Raw genomic sequence first — 19,086 nt, forward strand, 5'->3', positions numbered from 1 at the left:
ATTTTGAGGTTATGACTTCAGTGTCAAGTCAATAGTTTTGAGTTCATTGATTATGAATTTAGGAAAAGCTCTATTATTTTCAAGACTTGCAGTTCACAACATGGAAAATTCTTGTTATGACACAGGTGGTTAAGGCAAGGCAGGCCTCTAGAGAGTTCTTTATTTCTCTTAACAAATAGTCTAGCCAACGGCTCTCCAACAACCGGCAAGTCTCCACACTAACGCTACCCTGAAAGCAGCCACCCTCAGTCCCCCAAACAACAGCCCCTATAGTACAAAGATTAAGGAGCACACTCACAGAGCAAAGTCTAGGGTTCCAAGTCCAATCCACCAGGCAGGGTCCAGGCACAAGACCAGGGCAGTTTTCAGGACAAGAAACAGTTCCCAGAAAAGAAGCAATTCCAAAGCTCCAGTGAAGCAAAGGCCAAAGTAGGCCACAAGAGAAGGGCGAGGCCCAAAACAAAATTTGAAGAGCAATCTTCCAAGTGAGGCAAGGCAAAGAGCAACAGACAAGAGTAAAAGCTGGGGGAGTGTAAGCCAAAGCAAACATTCATTCCTGACAAAGACTAATTGCCCATGGCTTTTCCTTAAGTTATTCCCCTCCAGATGTTCCTTATGAGGAGGGGTGGGTTGACTTCCTCCCGAGTAGTCGTGCAGACCTTTTCTGGGCTTGCCTACACTCCACTCTCCTTGCACTTGGATTGAGAGGAGCAGGCAGGTGTTTGTCATCAGAGGAGATTGGCTGCCTATCAGCACCACTTCCAGTCAGCAGCCGATCCTCCCCGGTGTCTGTGCAGGCAGGCAGCTCTCCATCTGGTCAACCATCTCCCCCAATGCCCGAAAGGCATTGTCCTCAGCCCCTGGTATGCCTTCCCTTTTGGACGGTCCTAGCTCCAACTCTTCCTTCTCCTCTTCCCCCGAACCAGCCTCTGAGGGGGCTGTGACAATTCTGTAGATCTCTTTCATTGTATAAAAATTTTGCCAGACATGTTCTCTTCATTCTAGAATCTCCATGAATACCATGTTTTATTTTTTTTTAATTTATTCGCCTGCTGTATTTAATGGCAAATCTGAACTCACTGATGGCAAACAGGTGGGAGATTCAGCTTTATCAGGCTTTTGAACATTCTAGTCACATTCTACTTACATTCAAGTAAATATCAACAATGCCCTGCAAAATACTTAGCACTTCCTGAGGGTCAATAAGCTGAATGATTTATGCCAGTGATGGCGAACCTTTTAGAGACCAAGTGCCCATTTTGGAAGGAGGGAAATCATTTTAACAGAAAGCAAATCATTTTGTTTATTTACAGATGATAATGAATGTGCAAATGCCACACAACTTTGTGGAGAAAAGGCAAACTGTACAAATACTATGGGAAGCTACTTCTGCATGTGCAAAGATGGATACAAATCTAGTAATGGGAACACAAGCTTTGTAACCAATGATGGTACTTCTTGTAGAGGTAAGATCCCAAGAGATATTCTGTTCATTTACTGATATTTTATTCCTTAACCATTATGTCCCTTTCTGCCTGTTGTTAATTTACTTAAATACTAAGTAAAATATTAAGTGCTTGTTACATGTAACAAATACTTAATACTTTACATGGTATTTAATTTTGTATATAACCTTGAAGAAATTTATTTTGCATTAGGGGAAGGAATATGATACTTTTCTTTTACTTTTCCAGTCCAGGAAATAATAAATCAGTTTATTTTGGGGGCAAATATAAAATCCTCTGTTGATGTTATCTTGTTTAAGTAACATCACTTTAAAGTAAAGAGATGTGACTTGAACAAAATAATATCAACACAGGGATTTTATACTTGCCCCCAAAATAAACTGATTTATTATTTCTAGGACTGGAAAAGTCCTGAAAAAGTATTTTCCCAAGTGAAATAAATTTCTGTGCAGTTATATGTTTTTCTTATGTAAATTCTACTGTATTCACTGAAGTATGGGGGATTAAAAATTTGATTCCCTAAATATTTTCATGTTAGGCCAATTACATACCTCAATATACATTTTGTTTTTCACAGTTTAAAAACAGTATTGAATTAAACCAAGCTCAGGGGCCACTGAGAATGCCCTTTGCTTTATGGCATATGCCCAAGCAGTGGTATGTTTTGTCGTATGACTTACATTTTTACATAGCTAATGATAGAGCTCTCCCCCCCTCTCTCTGCCATGAAAAGCCAACTGGGTGATTTTGGGCCAGTCATTCTCTTAGCCCCAACCTACCTCACAGGGTTGTTTTTGTAGGGAAAATAGGAAGAGGAAGGTGTGTTGGATATGTTTGCTACCTTGTGTTATTTGTAAAATAATAAAGGTATAATACAAATAAATAAATAAAATTTTAATTATAGAATTTGTATGTGGGAAGCCCCCTCCCCAGAGAATGAAATATTTGGGGGGATATTAAAAGAGGCAGAATATTATATTTCCCCTAAAGGAGAAGAGGAGAAACATGTTCTTAAAGGCAGAAAGCAGCCCCAGTCTTTCTGCTATAGGAAAACAGCCTCAAGCAGAAGAATGAAGAGGCCAGTCTTTAGAAGATTTTGAATCCATTCAGAAAGATTGGGCCACTCTATTCATAAGCAAAGAGCAAAGAGAGACTCCAAATAAGCAACACAGTTAGGCAAGTTGACAAGAGTAGCTCAGATAAACAGCTACGATTTGCATTTCCCCTTTTGCCTGTAGAGCCAGCCATGATCCCTACATGACCCCATAGGAATCTGGCAACAGCCATTAGAATATTAAAGGACATGTTCTTGCACAGGAACAGGTATCTCAATCACGAGGCCCCAAACAATGTATAAAAGCCCACTCATCTCAAACCCATTTTGACAGCCATCCCAGAAACATGCTGCTGCCATTTTAGTTTCTGGTTACCAAATAAACAGAGACCTTCTTTCCTGCAGCCTCCATTTTGTTTTCAGCATCTTTCTCCCGGCTTGGAATCAGATCTTATTTTCTTCCCACAATCCCATATGTAGAAAACTCTAAATTCTGTAACCCTTAACTTCGTAAAACAGTGCATAATAAGGCAACAAATTTTGAACCAAGGTATCTCAAATGAGCTAATTTATAGGATGCATCTAGAATCCAGGAACCATACCTCCTGAGAGAAGGAAATTTGAGGAAGTTGCAGCTGCTTCAGCACTGCTTGACTACTGCTACTGTTGCTGCTCCTGCTGCAATCACAATACTCATGTTTAACAGGAAGGAAGGAAGGAAGGAAGGAAGGAAGGAAGGAAGGAAGGAAGGAAGGAAGGAAGGAAGGAAGGAAGGAAGGAAGGAAGGTTTTCATGTCTCTTTTTCTTTCTCTCTTTCTCTCTCTCTAGTTTATCCAAATTTTTCAGCAGCTTTGTAGTTCAGTACATAAAAAAATTAATTTATCCTATTATCATGCAGAAGAGTTAACATTTCCAGTTTCTCAGAAGTTTTGTTAAATGAGGCCATGCTTATATAAGATGGACTTTTATGAAACCAAATTTTATAAATATAACTAAACATAAACACATCCACGTAATGTTATATTGTTTTCTCCAAAGTAATATTATCAAAATATTCTAAGATCCCACATAGCAGATTCCTAAGAACTCCCATGCTAATTTAACTTTTTAAAACTATAACTCACATTTTTTCAGGAGTTCTTAATGTTGGAAGGTTGTGAGATTGTAGAGCAGCCTCTGAAGGCTCATTTGACTATCAAGACTCAGAGATCTCCAAAGGTTCTTACCAAACTTATCTATTTATTGAACATCCATCCTATCAAAATATTATAATTCTTGGCAGCTCCCAATATATGCAAGGAAAAAAGATAAGAGGTTCTTCTATCCTATGCATTCATCTGAATTCAGATCACAAATTCTTTCCCATTAACAATTCAAATAGAGGTAATGATAAACTTTATATTACAGTGTGCTATTTTAATTGTTGATTATTTAATTGATATGCTGCCACATCTTATCAATTCCCAAGAGGTTACAGTAATTTAAAAGGCAGCAAAAGTAAAATGTCCACAGTAAAGTACGATATAAAAAGATTTAGCATAATAAAACCAGCACAAATCTCAGTTCACCCTCGGACATTATCCGAAGCAATTCAGTTTCCTAACTAATGGAAGGCTGCTACAAATGACATCAGTTGTGTACCTTATGAGAAGTTGTTCCAAATCACCACAGCATCACCGAAAAATAGTTTCCTTGGCCTCAGTGCTCTTTGGTCCCCAATGGGATAGCACAAATCATTCAATGCTGACACATACATACAGGTAATCCTCGAACAGTATATAGGTAGTCCTTGACTTACAACCACAACTGAGCCCAAAATTTATGTTACTAAGTGAGACATTTGTTAAATGACTTTTGTCCCATTTTACAACCTTTATTGTCACCGTTGTTAAATGAATCACTGCAGTTGTCAAGTTAGTAACACAGTTATTAAGTGAATCTGGCTTCCCCATTGATTTTGCTTGGCAGAAGGTCACAAAAAGTGATCACGTAACCCCAGGTCACTGCAACCATCATAAATATGAGTCAGCTGCCAAATGTCTGGATTTTGATCATGTGACCATGGGGAGGCTGCAATGGTCATAAGTGTGAAAAACGGTCACAAGTCATTTTTTCAGTGCTGTTGTAACTTGGAATGGTCACTAAATGAACTGTTGTAAGTTGAGTAGCACCTGTATTAATATCAATTCATATTTAAATATATTTAATATAAATCAATATTAATGCCATTAAAGTTAAAACTAGTAAACATTTGGAAGGGATGAACTTTCTGAGCTTTAATGGAGCTTTAATTATCTAGGTTAAACTATACACCAACTGATAAGTGATAAAAATTACATCAATATTCAATAGATTAATTTGAACTGGTTTCCAAAGATAATCATAAATAATCTCAGACCTATCAAATCAATTGTGGAATAATGCAACTAGTTTTTTTTCCCTGGCAGTATAATATCTTTGGCCAGTCTACTGCAAGTATACACAGAACTACAAAGTAATTGTGGTGCATGTTCATGTTTTGATTGTTAATAAATCCATATCATATTATCCAATTGTATTATTACAAAAGCCTCGCTTGCATTGTCCACCAGCAATAAATCCTTGAACTGCATTTTGAGTTTTTTAAAAAAAATTCTGAATGATACCTTGAAAAATACTTATAAATGATTCACATTCATAATTAACCTCTGTCTTTTGCACTGATAATTTTGAGCTATGGTGAATTATTCATGTCAAATTCTGCACAGTGTTTATTATGTTTTAGAGGGAAAGTGCTGCTAATATTAATGTATGCATTAATTTTTAATATTCTATTTATAACTGCCTTTTTAAACCTGACTGGTTTGCAGTATATTATTTTGTCAATCACATCAAAAATCCCTGTAGCCTGGTTTAGGTCCATCCCTGGAGAAGCAGCTATATAGTTTTATGGGATGCATTTAGGACACAGCCTCCTGTATGCAACTAATATGAAGAAAAAAACAGTTTTGATAATGAGATTGGTCCCTAGCTGATCTTTGCAACCATGATGAAAATGGAAAAACTTGCAATTGGTCTTTTGTGTAAGTTTATGTCTGTCTGTGTATATTTGATAAACTTGATTTTTTTTAACGCACGTGTACCATATACATTTTAGTAAAGCAGTTCACCTTGCTTAAAGATTCCAAAACTACAGTTGTTATTCTGTATGGAAACTTATTTTATCAATAGCTGAAGTAAAAAAAAATGCTAACCAATAAAAGAAATAGGACATTCTGTGTAGCACTCTAACTTTGCACTCTATATTGTATACAGCAGCATAGAAGGGATTAAGCATGGGAAAAACACTTGGTAGAATTCAGAATTATTGTCCCAAATACTAAATGAAGACAAGCAGTATAAGAAATCCTTACTGGCACTACAGTGGAAAGTGAAATGACAGCATGGTGTATTGGATTTGAAATAAGGAGATCCAGGTTTAAGTCTCAGCTCTATACAGAGGGCACCGGACAACCATTAACAGTTTCTTAGACCAACTTACCTGTAACACGAATGGATCTAATAAGCTGCCTTGAATGTTGAAAGAGCTGACGTTAAACTTAATAAACAGATAATTATGACCCAGTGACACTTCTGCACTTTAGTAAAGAGTAGAAGAAATCACCAAAAGATAATTGGGAAGTGATTTCAGAAAACGTCAAAGGCTTTAAATAGATGCAGAAGTTCACAACCATGACAGCTTAACAATATCAATTGCTGTCTTTAATCAAGACTTCGCATCATTGATTGTAGCCCAGATAATCCTTAGATGATATTCTAGAATCATGTTCCAATTTTCAAAGTGTCGTGTTTAATGTATTTAATAAACATCATTCAGAAGCAATTCACTCAGAAATTTGAATGTGGTTCCCAACTGTATAGGGAAGAGAAAATATTTTATATCATCCAGCATTAATATCATCTTAGTGATTAGCCCAAAGCAGGTGAAAAAGGTGTATACTAAGGTCCACCATTCTTTGCATAAAGGAAAAATAAGTCATATAAACCATAAATGTTCAAATACATTGCAGGTTCTTATAGATAACCATATTAATTTATCTTTTTACAATTAAACCTCGCATTTTTCAGTACTTCTCAGTGTTGGGAAGCTTTCAGTTCAGACCATCTGAGGCCTCAGAGCTTTATGTGGCTGTCAAAAGCTTTAGGCACAAAACTGAGAAATCTCTGAAAGTTGTTACCAAATTTAATTAGTTATTGGATTTATATCTCACTTCAATCTCTTGGCAATTTACGGTATATGGATGGGGGAAATGAGTCCATAGTATGATTTAAAAAAAAACTAAATCATAAAATCAACAATCACATAGCAATAAAAAACAAAAGACGGGCAGTAAATCAGAGGTATCAAACACACAACCTGCTAAATACCTGCTGACCATAACACTCCCAAGTGTGACCTAAACCAAATTAAACTACAATGGGGAAATTTAACAAAATGAATTTTAAAAATTATAATGAAACATGTATAATTATAGTAAGCAAAGGACAGTCGTTTATCCAAAAGCTATCCTTTAGATTTATTTTTTAACAACTCACTTTTGACCTTTCTTCTGGATTTGTTTTTTCACTTTTACTGTACAAATGATACACTTAATTCACAGCCTTTCACACATTCGTGTGAAAAATATAGAACTGAATTGTCTCGTTAAAATTAATTTATATATACTGTTTCAGATGTTTATTATTAGAATATGCATTTTGTATGCTTTCTTTATTTTGTTATCGAATTTCCTTTTGGAAAGCTAAGTTATAAACATAAACAATATAAAATGTGGTAACCGTAAGCATAATAGTATGTTTTAAAACTTGATATTTATTTGAATTAAATAAATAAGTTCATAGCTTCTTTTCTTGTAAATGGAAAAGAAAATAGAGCCAGTTTGCACTTCATAAGACTATACATCTATCTATTATTTCCTTTTTATACAGCTACACATTATATGGATTCCTGGCCCAATGCATTAAAACCAGAAGAAGTCATCAGGATAATGATCTCAAATAATGCAGGCACAATGTTACACTAAAAGCATAACATCATTAATTAAATTACTCCATTATAAACACAATTATAGGCAAACCAATTACAGTGCTTAACCTTCAGAACAACTCTATTTTAGTTGCTTTTCTGAAAGAGAGGGTTGATATTCTACAGTACATTGTCATGTGGATTTGAAATTTCAGCCGACATAGTAGAAGTTTTAGATTCAGGTATAATAAATTAAACGTGTGCTCATTATTGCTCTTTGCTCATGGGTTTTGTAGAAAATCTGTTGTAGATCTATATTTCAAGCTTTACCCTTGAGCTCATAATAATCCGATTGAATTAGCATGTGTTAGATGTCTTTGATAAAAATGAACATGCAGGCAGGGTATAGGCCTTCCTCAAATCCACTGTGATTTTGCTGAATGCCTGCTTGGGGGCCTCCGTGTAAACAGGGATTTCTTCCCCCCTCCCAGAAATTTGTAACCTAGAACATCATGGTTGCCCATTTCATTGAAATATTTCCATACATATATCTGAACACCATGCAAATATGTAACTTCTATTCCCCAATGTGTGCTCATTCGCTATGGATATGAAAACAGATTTACTATTTAACACGCAGGAGGAAAGTGTTACAAACATATTGGGAGTCTTTTTTTCTTTAAAAGAATAGCTGAATCCAGGCTTTTATAATTAATCTCTATGCTTTTATTTAAGATTTTCTCTCCCGTCTTATTTTCCCTGTCATATTTTCATTCCATCTTATTCTAGTTTATTCTGGCTTTTCTTTGTGCAATCCACTTCCTGGTTCACCTTTTCTCAATGCACAGAGGCTGTGTTTCAGACCTCCGTGTTTGTGATGAGCTCCTCACCTAAATCTTTCAATATCTATTGTACCTAAACAGATGCTGAATTTTTTGGCACTTATTAAATCTTTCTGATATAAAAGGACATTCCATTCTACTACAGTTTTGTGTATCTCTGGAATTGTAATTTAGTCTGTAGTCCTAATTCCTTGGTTTCACTCCTACAGGTAGAAACTATTTATCTGCACATCTTCCACTAAGGTAGTCATTCTCAGTTTATTAGGTTTAGTACATACAAGTAGTCCTCGACGTATGACTGCAATTGAGCCCAAAATTTCTGTTGTTAAGTGAGACATTTGTTAAGTGAGTTTTGCCCCATTTTACAACTTTTCTTGGCTCAGTTGTTAAATGAATCACCACAGTACATAATTTAGTAACATGGTTGTAAAGTGAATCTGGATTTCCCCTTGACTTTGCTCGTCAGAAGATCACAAAAAATGATCATATGACCTTGGGACACTGCAACGGTCACAAATATGAACCAGTTGCCAAGCATGTGAATTTCAATCAAATGATCACGGGGATGTTGCAAAGGAGGTAACTGTGAAAAACTGTCATAAGTCATTTTTTTCAGTGCCGTTGTAATTTTGAACTGTCACTAGTGACTAGGTAAACTGCAAGCAGTAAGTTGAGGACCGTAGATTGTGGGATATTTCTCTTTCCTCCAGTATTTCTTTGGCCAAAGTAATATAGGAAGGTTCCAAGGCAAGAGTTATACCAATGTAGGTAGAAATAGCCAAACCTTTATGATGAATCTTAAAAGTCATCAAAACAACATTGGAAAGTGAAAAATGTATGGTAGAATAGTAGCTAACACCTGAATAAATTTAGCAATCTGAAAGAACTGTATCACAAATTATGTTCAGACTGAATTTCAGTAGATCAAAAAGTTCTTCTTCTTATCCAAGTCTGATGAGTAAGAAATTCTCATTTGGATGGGGGGGGTTGTATCTTCTCTCTTCCTCTTTGCTTCCCTTTCACTATTTTAGAATGCCCATGGCCCCACAATGACTCAGGGTTCTCCTGATACAAATGCTTCTGGAACCCCAATGTGTTTCACATTGGAATCCATTATTATTTAATTAATTAGTTACTCAGTTATTTAATATCCCACTTGTATTATTTTTATAAATAATTCAGCAACCAAGAGGCTTGTTTTTCAACTGGACAGTAGGATAGCAAGACTATAGAGGTTTATTGATCATTGGTGATGTTGGAGAAGGCTCCTGAAAGTATTGTGGATCACCAAGAAAATAAACAAAGAGAAGAGAAGAGAAGAGAAGAGAAGAGAAGAGAAGAGAAGAGAAGAGAAGAGAAGAGAAGAGAAGCAAGATAGATAGTTAAGTTGCAATGCGTGCACCTTTAGATAACCTATAAGACCAGGTTAGGATAGATCATCATGGAGGAAATTTATCTAAGTGATTGCTAAGAGTTGACAACTTGATGGCACATAATCAATTTTCAGCTAGACCATTGAGTAAAAATAACTGAACCAAGATCACCTAATTAGTTGCTGGGCCTAAAGAGTGTGAGTCTCCCTGTTTTTGTCCATCACCTTAAACACTACACCACACTGGTTCTATTCTATTCTATTCTATTCTATTCTAGTCTAGTCTAGTCTAGTCTAGTCTAGTCTAGTCTAGTCTAGTCTAGTCTTCCAATCTATGCCAAAAAGAAAAGGGGAAACATTTTTCAGAGGGAATGAAAGATATACCATATAAAAATTGCACAAGCTCCACTCATTACCAGATATTTTAATAGTTTTATTTATCATTCTAATAAAAACAAAGCAGATCACATAAACCTGAAGTTGGTCCACCGTGGCCTATATATATATTTGTCAAGGTGACCTGGATTGCACTAAGGAAAAGCATTGCATTAAATTGAATGCAAAACTTTTGATCCATTTGAAATGGGAAGGAAAGCTGTTTTACTTATTTCAGATAGTTCAACATGAATAATTCACATTCTGCTATTACAATAATTAATATGCACCAATTTCAAAACATGAAAAGGTATAAATTAATAGTAAGATATCAAATCTTGCTAACCGTTATACAATTTCAATGTCAAGAATTCTTACTTTAGAAAAAAAGTATAAATGGGAATTCAAGTATCCAAGGTTAAAGGATAAGCTTAGTTTGGTACTTTTCTTGCTTATAATTTAGTTGGGGGGGAAGCTTTTAATGGAACTTTCAACTGAACGTGAAATATATAATAAAGAATAAAGATATTGTGACTCTTTGTGAAGGGCATTTCATTCATGCAAGAAAACTTTGTGTATCACAAACAAACTGAAATTAGAGTCCAGTTTACAATTAACAGACAAGTACTTTCCAAACAGGTATATGAGGCATAGCACCATCTCAGTTTCCTAAACTAAGTACTGCTTGCAACAATCTTGAGCTTGAATTATAATGGCATGCATGTTTTCATGCTAGTTGGATGAAGAGTTTAGTTTTCTTAAAATTATTTTTTTTAAGAATCACTGTATATAGGAAGTATGGATATGTTGTTGATTTGCTATCAAAACAGCAACAACGTGTTCGTATGTATAAGCTTTTTTTTAAAAAAATCAATTTCTCTCATAATTTACAGATATAGATGAGTGCAGTGAACTGGGAACCGATGCCTGTGGAGATCATGCACAATGTGAGAATATGGATGGAGGATACAGCTGCACCTGTAACGAAGGTTATCAACCATCCACAGGAAAATTACCATTTAAACCAAATGATGGCACTTCCTGCCAAGGTAAATGATATTATGGTTTATCTGTTATTATAGAAGTGTGTCTTCTGAGAGGCCCACCTAAATCTGTCTTGCTTAGATTAATCAGCTGGATATAAAAATGTAGCAATGCATGAATACTCAGATTTATATATATTTTTTTAAAAAATGTATGGTTGCCTGTTGAAATACAGAAGTCATTTACCTGCATACAGTGAAAGTTAAGTGGATCTCAACAGTACTGGCTTCACCTGCAAGAGATCAAATTCCTGCAGTGATTTACATGTGGATAATCATGCAATTATGCAAATGTCACAAATGGCCTCTTTTGCATGATGGTGTCATCCAGCAAAGGCTGTAAATTGGGGCACATCATGCAACAAAATGATTTATTTACACAAATGATGGGAACCGCTGCAGGGATGCACTTTCATATGTAATGCATACTCTTGAAAAAAAGCCAATACACTCTCTCTCTCTCTCTCTCTCTCTCTCTCTCTCTCTCTCTCTCTCTCTCTCTCTCTCTCTCTCTCTCTCTCTCTCTCTCTCTCTCTTCTAATTGTTCCAACCAGTGTACTGTTAAACAGACAAATACACTGAATAATGTTCACTAGCCTACTTTTGGCAATTAAGGCTTATATATTTGTCTTGGAGGAGCACTTTATACACCTTGGCCTTTGTGAAAGCATAAAGTCACTGAGGCTTTCTTTCATTGACTGGAAATCGACTATGTATAATTATTACGCTACGGCAGGTTAATTACTCTATTTTTTCATTGCTACAGCAATACCAGAAACAACCTGTGAACTGAACAACTGTATAGCTAAAAGCATTAACCAAACTTTAGCTAAAGTAAGTAAGATTTACATAGCTATATATTTGTTGTCATATTTTTTTAGCTTGATGTCATGCTTAGAGCATTAGATTGGGACTGGGAAGACCTAGGTTCAAATCCTCATTCTGTCATTAAATTAATTGGATGCTTTTGAGTTTATTGGTATTGGTCTATATCATCCCATAGGATTGCAATTAAGAGAACGTGGTAAAGTTCAAAAGTTTCTGAACAAAAATAGGCAATAAATGTAATGAATAAGTCATAGCTGTCACATTCCTACAGTATACATTTATTGCAATCCTTTCATATCCACTTATGATAATATATCAGACACAGTGGCTTGTAACCCTCCATTAATTTAAGACATTTTATAGGCATCTGATTCATTGACCTAACTTATGTGGTCAAAGTGACGGAGCACAGAACTGCAGAATGAAAATATCCTGCAGTGTGTGGCAAGAACAAACTCAAGAGGGTTGGTTATATGATTTTTGAAGTAAGTACACTTGGATTCATTGTAGTTTCCTTTAGTTACTTTAATTTTATGAAAGCTTCAAAGACTCTGTAGTGCCACACCCAGAATAAAAATAAAATGGGACTTTCTTCATACAAAGCTAGTATTCATTTCTTCTGGAAGCTAGAGAAACACCTCAAAACTTAATTACAACTTTCTTTCCCAAACGTTTGATACATTGCCAATGCACTTATATTTGCAACAAGAGGTTTTATTTATGTTGCCTCATGGAATCAGGCTATGATTCAAGCAAGATTTCAGTTTTTATATTCTGATCTGAGAATATAGATATTTTACAAACATCTAATCTATTTTTAACATTAATAATATTTTCCACACTAAATTTTCTCACAAGAGAAAATAGAGAAGTAATATATATTTAGGTATCTTTCTTGTTTAAGCAAGTGGATTATTGCAGTGGTAGTCCACCACTGAACTAGTCCATATAACAGAAATACCCTGAAATTGGTAAATGGAATTGATAATTAGAATTAATTAGAATTAAATTTATCCTGATCCAAGGGTAAGAATTTCTGGGTTAAAAATAATCTTTAGGTATTGAGCAAAACATTCTTAGTGCAACGTTGTGAGATCACCTAACTTAGAGATATTTATTCCTATCCAGAAATGCATGGTAAGGTCACATTTGAACCTATGCCTTCTCTGTAGACAACCTATATTTTATCACCATACAATTCTCTCTCTTTCAAGCTCAGCAAAAAAAAAGTGGTAGTAGCAACTTTTTAAGTACCAATTGAGCACCAATTATGACTCTTCATTTGAAATGAAGTATTAGACGACATGCATAATGATTTAAAACTTTCTTTCAGATTAGTGAATTAAAAGATCCTCTGGCTGTATTACAAGAAATCAACAAGAACAGCATAGGACCCATTACACCAGTTGAAGTAGTTTCTTATGTTGAAATGTTATCTGTACCCTTTTCCTTGCTGAGTGTCACAAATTACACAATTTCTGATGAGAGGCTTCGAGATCAAACTCTTAATGTGAGTGAACTGGGATTTAAAGTTTTGGTTACTTACAAGATGTCTTATTCAGGATTACAGTACACAAAGTTAACGTAATATTTTTTATTAACCCAACAGGAATTTGTTAGTAGTGTAAATAATTTTGTTCAGGAAGATAAGAAGGCAGCTTGGGAAGCTGTTCCAGCAGACAACAGAAGAAGAAGCCTTACCAAATTGATGCACGCTGCCGAGGAAACAACAGCCTTGCTATCTCAGAATTTCCCAAAGATGGCAGAAGTAGAAGTTAATGCTAGTGATATGGGTATGCACAGGGAAACCAAAAAAAAAATAATGAAGGTTGTTTGTTCTTCTTCTTGCTTTCTTTATTTGTATCCTTGCAGACAAACTGTTGACGATAGAAGCGGCATCATAAGGTTGTTTGAAATCCAATGGATGTGAACTATTTATTCTTGGTATTTAGAACTGAATGGAAGGCTAGATAACCTCTTGGCTTTGCACATCTAATCCTGACATGTGTTAGGGAGAAGCTTAGATAAACCATTCCATTTACCAGAGATGGATAGACCCCACTCACTTCTTTTCTTCTCTGATTAATGGTCCCATTTCTCAAGGCGGACAGCCTTTGGCTCCTGGATCACATGAAAGTCTTCAAACTCCCACAATGAGAGAAACAGATCCCCAAGCAGCCTATGAATTTGTTTCATTACTGTCTCTTAACTTAACACACAAGGGGTATACAGGTAGTCCTTGACTTACAACCACAATTGAGCCCAAAATTTCTGTTGCTAAGTGAAACATTTTAAAGTGGATTTTCCCCCATTTTATGATCTTTTTTTGGGCCACAGGTGTTTAGCGAAACACTGCAGTTGTTAAGTTAGTAACACAGTTGTTAAGTAAATCTGGTTTCTCCATTGACTTTGCTTGTCAGAAGGTTGCAGAAGCTGATCACAGGACTCCAAGGCACAGTGCAAATGTCATAAATATGAACCACCTGTCAAGAATCTAAATTTGGATCATGTGGCCAAGGGGATGCTGCAACGGTCATAAGTGTGAAAAATGGTCATAGGTCATGACATTTTTCAGTGCCATTGTAACTTTGAACGGTCACTAAATGAGCTGTTGTATGTTGAGGACTACCTGTAGTTCTTTCAACTGGCTAAATGCATGAATCAGAATAGGGGGGGAAAGCCTACTCTTTCCTGACTTTCAGACCATCTGTATGCTTCTGAAAATATCCCTCAACATCTTTAGGAAAAAGGAGAACTGTTTTTTAAAGCCTTTAATGACAGCCTGCATATTGAAAACCATCGTTCTTTCAAAATAAATAACTAAACAAAAATTCTGCATAAGAAGGAGCATGCAGCTCCGTAATTCCAGCCTATCAGTCAAACGTTTGTTTTGTTTATAACAAAATTGCTCATTGACTTTTCCATTGTTTTAAAGCACTGGACTGGACTGAAATGTAAAGCTAAAAGATTTCACGTACTACTTTCTCATCTCTACACTGTGGTGGGGGATGGGGGTTGATATTGGGACTATTTGTTTTTGACAACAAATATCATTATAGTCGAATGCAGTTGAATTGAATGCCTTTATCTTCACCTAAATGCACACTGAATGGATTGCAAAATAAATACTTTCAAAGGTATTGCTCCTGTGCTTTTAAAGAAATTGGTATTCACTTTCAGGAATACATTTTTAATAAAGTGGAAGCTCTTCTGAAAGTAGCTTTCATTATTCTTTACCAAACTTCACTTAATGCAAAGCAAATTAGAGGTTACACTTCCCCCCCTCCCCAGGCAAAGAATGAAAAGGTACAAATATGGAATTAAAGGACATCCACCTACAGTACTATGAATAAAATGGTCCTAGAGTTTAAAGTACATGAGCAAAATGGTAAAGGGTTATGGATGGGTGTTAGGGATGGGGAAAAGGGGGCAAAGGATGAATTATATATGTCATGCTAATGCATTATGCATTAATATAAATGTGTAATATTAATACTGACATATTAATTTATGTACTTGAAAATTGGATACAAGCACATAATAGGATCATGTGCATAATAGGATCACTACACATGTGCTGTTATTTTGGCACCAATGCGCTTTGCTGTGGAGTTACTGGATTGAGGGGTAGGGGTTTTTTTTGAAAGATTAATAACAACATCGTGCTTTTCAAAGCTGTAATAACTGTACAGCCCAGTGTACAAGTAGTAGCCGACTTACAATATTTCATTTAGTGTCCCTTCAAAGTTACAGCCACTCTGAAAAAAAGTGATTTATGGCTTCAACATGGCCATTGAAGCATCCCCATGGTCACATGATCAAAGTTCAGATGCTTGGCAACTGACTCATATATATGAAAGTTGCAGTGTCCCGGATCTTCCTTTTTGACCTTCTGACAAGCAATGTCAACGGGGAAGTCAGATTCACTTAACAACTGTGTTACTAACTTGACAACGGCAGTGATTCATTTAACAACTGTGGCAAGAAAGGTCATAAAACAGGGCAAAATTCACTTAACCACTTCTTGCTTGGGCTCCATTGTTGTTGTATGTCGAGATCTGCCTATAATTGTTCTTGCAGAACTTTATATTAAGTTAGTCTTCAGTGTAATTGTTACTTGAAAAGTCATTGTTCCCCTTTTTCTTTTTCAGCTGTAAGACTTTATACTTTTGACACAGAGAAGGTGAACCTCATCAACCAAAATACTCAGATGGGAGCAGACAGCATTAAGGTCTCTGCAAAGAAAAATGAAATATCTTCTGCTAAAGGTTAGGATGGTGGTTTGGGGTTGTTGATACAATAGTTGGACTCAGTGGAAAATCCTCCCTTTTTCTAAGATTCATCAGCCACTTGCAGTATGAAAAAAAATCCAATATAAAGTTAAGTAGAAAAAAAATCTGATGCCATTCTGGGATTTTCATTCTCACACGAATAAATCTTCATAAGTATTTTATGATCCGTAGCATACATTGACTGATAATGAACTTGTGAAAACTACATTTGCCTATAAGGAAACCTTTTTCTTAGGTTTCAGGGGAGCAATCACCTGCAAGCAGTCCCCTGTCTCCCATGAATCCCAAGCAGAATCACTGAAATAGTGTAGAGCAGTGTTTCTCAACCTTGGCAGGTTAGAGATGGGTAGACTTCAATTCCCAAAAGTCTCCAGCCAGCTTCTGGGAGTTGAAGTCCACCCATCATAAGGCTGCCAAGCTTTAAGCCATCTTAAAGCCATCAAGCTTTGCTGGCTGGGGAATTCTGGGAGTTGAAGTCCACCTATCTTAAAGCCATCAAGGTTGAGAAACACCGGTGTAGAAGAAATTCTCCATCATTTTGGTCATGGTTTCAGTCACTAGTTTCTCATTGATCCCCTTCCCATCCCTCAAATCCTACTTAGAGTAGCTGAAGAGAAAGCAGGTTTTAATACTCAAGTGATACATGGGCAGCATATCTTGGGCTGAAATTCTAAAGGATAACTAAGCCTTAAACCACGGGTCTTCAAACTTGGCCCTTTTATGACTTGTGGACTTCAACTCCCAGAATTCCTCAGCCAGCATAAAAGTCATAAAAGGGCCAAGTTTGAAGACCCCTGCCTTAAAGGGATGGGAGAAGCTGGTAAATGAAATACTGAAATCACAAGCACAAACTCCTTGGGGAAAAGGGGGGAATAAGGGAAGCACAGTGTCAAAAAATAAAATGGAAATGGAATAGAAAATGGAAACAGGGATTAATAATTAAGGAGGAACACAAACTGCTAGTGCAAGGTTGTAAGGGTACACTCAGGAAGGCTAAAACTCAGAATGAGAAGAAGGTGTGGAAAGTGAAATTGCCTGGTATCTTATTAGTCTTCTCTCAGAATAAAGAGTTCCTAATAAAATTGAGGCAAACAGGGAAGAAATAGATCCCTATAAAAACTGCTAAAGGAGTTGGATGTGTTTAGCTCTCAAAAGAAAAAAGGAGAGATAAAACACAAGTCTACATACTGTATATATCAAAGGTTATCATATTGAAAAGGGAGATTGAGCTGCTATCTGTTGAGGCTGAAAGCATGACAAAGAACAACAAGTTAAAATTAAGAGATGGATGGATGGATGGATGGATGGATGATGGACAATCTGAATATTTTTTTAAAAATCAAAATTCTAAAAGTAAGAAAAATAAGCAGCCTGCCTAGAACAATGGTAGAATCTCTTTCACTGGAGCTTTTCACATGGAATCTTCAAAGTCTTCCTGATTTGATGGGTTCCTGCATTCATATGAGAGATGGACTGGATACTCTATAAGGTTCCTTCCCATTTTTAATGTGTATAGTTTTCTGAAAGCAGGCAGAAAAGGAGATTTGTGAAAGTGCATTGTTGGTGAGAAAAAGGAGGGGATGTAAAAGAGAGAAGTCTAACAGGAGCTGGGCAATCTGAGTCTTCAGGGACAGATATTTGCTCATGTAGGATATTTAATATACCAATATATAAGGTACTTTCCATCCCTTAAGTAAGTCACTTATTCCCATAAAAAAGAGATATCATTTTGCACAAAGTGATAGAGTAGTACATGGTCTGGGGTGTATCATGCCCCTTGAATCTAACCACAGGACTATAATCCCACAAGTACATTATATTTTTAACTGTACACTGGGGGATTGTTAATATTGCTCCTTTTTCAAATTTTGTTTTGTTTTTGTTTTACTTGAAATTGATAGTTTAAAAGTTTTTTTTCCCCCAGTAGGATGGACCTTTAATTTAGGAGGTCTTGTTAATGCAGTCCGCAAAGTATTCTTTTTCCTATTTTAAAATAAATTGGAATGGAGTAGGAGGAATGCCAAAGAAATTAAACCTAAAGTTTACATTTTGACTATGTCACATATCTTTTACATTACACATGATTCATGGACTTAATTACAATGAGATAAAAAGTTTCTGCATCCCTTGATGGACAATTAGAGTTTTCATTTTATGTGATCCTAGACAAAATGTAGCTAGCTTACAAGCCAGTGTCAAACTCTGATTTCTGAGTTTGCTTGCCTAATCACAGTTTGTGGTTCAGAGAAAATGTGATTAATTGAAAATGGAAGCAAATATTTTTGATGCCATTCTTGCAGCTATGCCAAAGTATCAGAGTCTGCTTATGAGTTACATCTGAACTCTATGTATGAGCTGATCCCGAAATTAGCCTTCTATTGATTGCTCCTTCTCCATACTGTACACAATATTTAATGTGACTTTCTATCTCAGCAGGAGCACCAAACATAAATGCTTTCAGAGCTTAGTGTTGATCATAACAATAGGGGGAGGCAAGATTCTTGGCAAGGTATAAATGTGTTTGGATATACTGTATTTAAGTTTAAATGACGAGAAGTAAGGAATCCAAATTACTGGATTTTAAAAGCATTTGCTGAGGTTTCTTACATTTCATAATCATTTTGATCACCCTTCTGTCATTACCATTTCCAAGCAAAGCCACTTGCTAGGAAAAGATATTCAGTAGGTCTCAGTGGTGGGATTCAGCCAGTTCGCACCACTTCAGCAGAACCAGTAGCTAATTTTTTGTTGCCCAGGCCCAGAATGGACTTCCGGAAGCGGCATCCACACAGAGAACCACTTGTTCACA

At 36.0% G+C, this 19,086-nt stretch overlaps 1 protein-coding gene across 1 annotated transcript in view; it reads left to right on the forward strand.

The window, feature by feature from the left end:
• The window catches only part of ADGRL4 (adhesion G protein-coupled receptor L4), an 82,633-nt gene that overhangs the window by 35,837 nt on the left and 27,710 nt on the right, over positions 1-19,086 (forward strand). The window contains exons 3-8 of the mRNA XM_015813619.1: positions 1,314-1,466; positions 11,008-11,163; positions 11,924-11,991; positions 13,319-13,495; positions 13,595-13,778; positions 16,137-16,253. Coding sequence (XP_015669105.1) covers positions 1,314-1,466; positions 11,008-11,163; positions 11,924-11,991; positions 13,319-13,495; positions 13,595-13,778; positions 16,137-16,253 — 855 coding nt within the window. The remainder of the gene's footprint in view (positions 1-1,313; positions 1,467-11,007; positions 11,164-11,923; positions 11,992-13,318; positions 13,496-13,594; positions 13,779-16,136; positions 16,254-19,086) is intronic.

This window comes from Protobothrops mucrosquamatus, unplaced genomic scaffold (assembly GCF_001527695.2).
Source record: "Protobothrops mucrosquamatus isolate PMUCROS unplaced genomic scaffold, P.Mucros_1.0 scaffold179, whole genome shotgun sequence".
Taxonomy (NCBI): Eukaryota; Metazoa; Chordata; class Lepidosauria; order Squamata; family Viperidae; genus Protobothrops; species Protobothrops mucrosquamatus.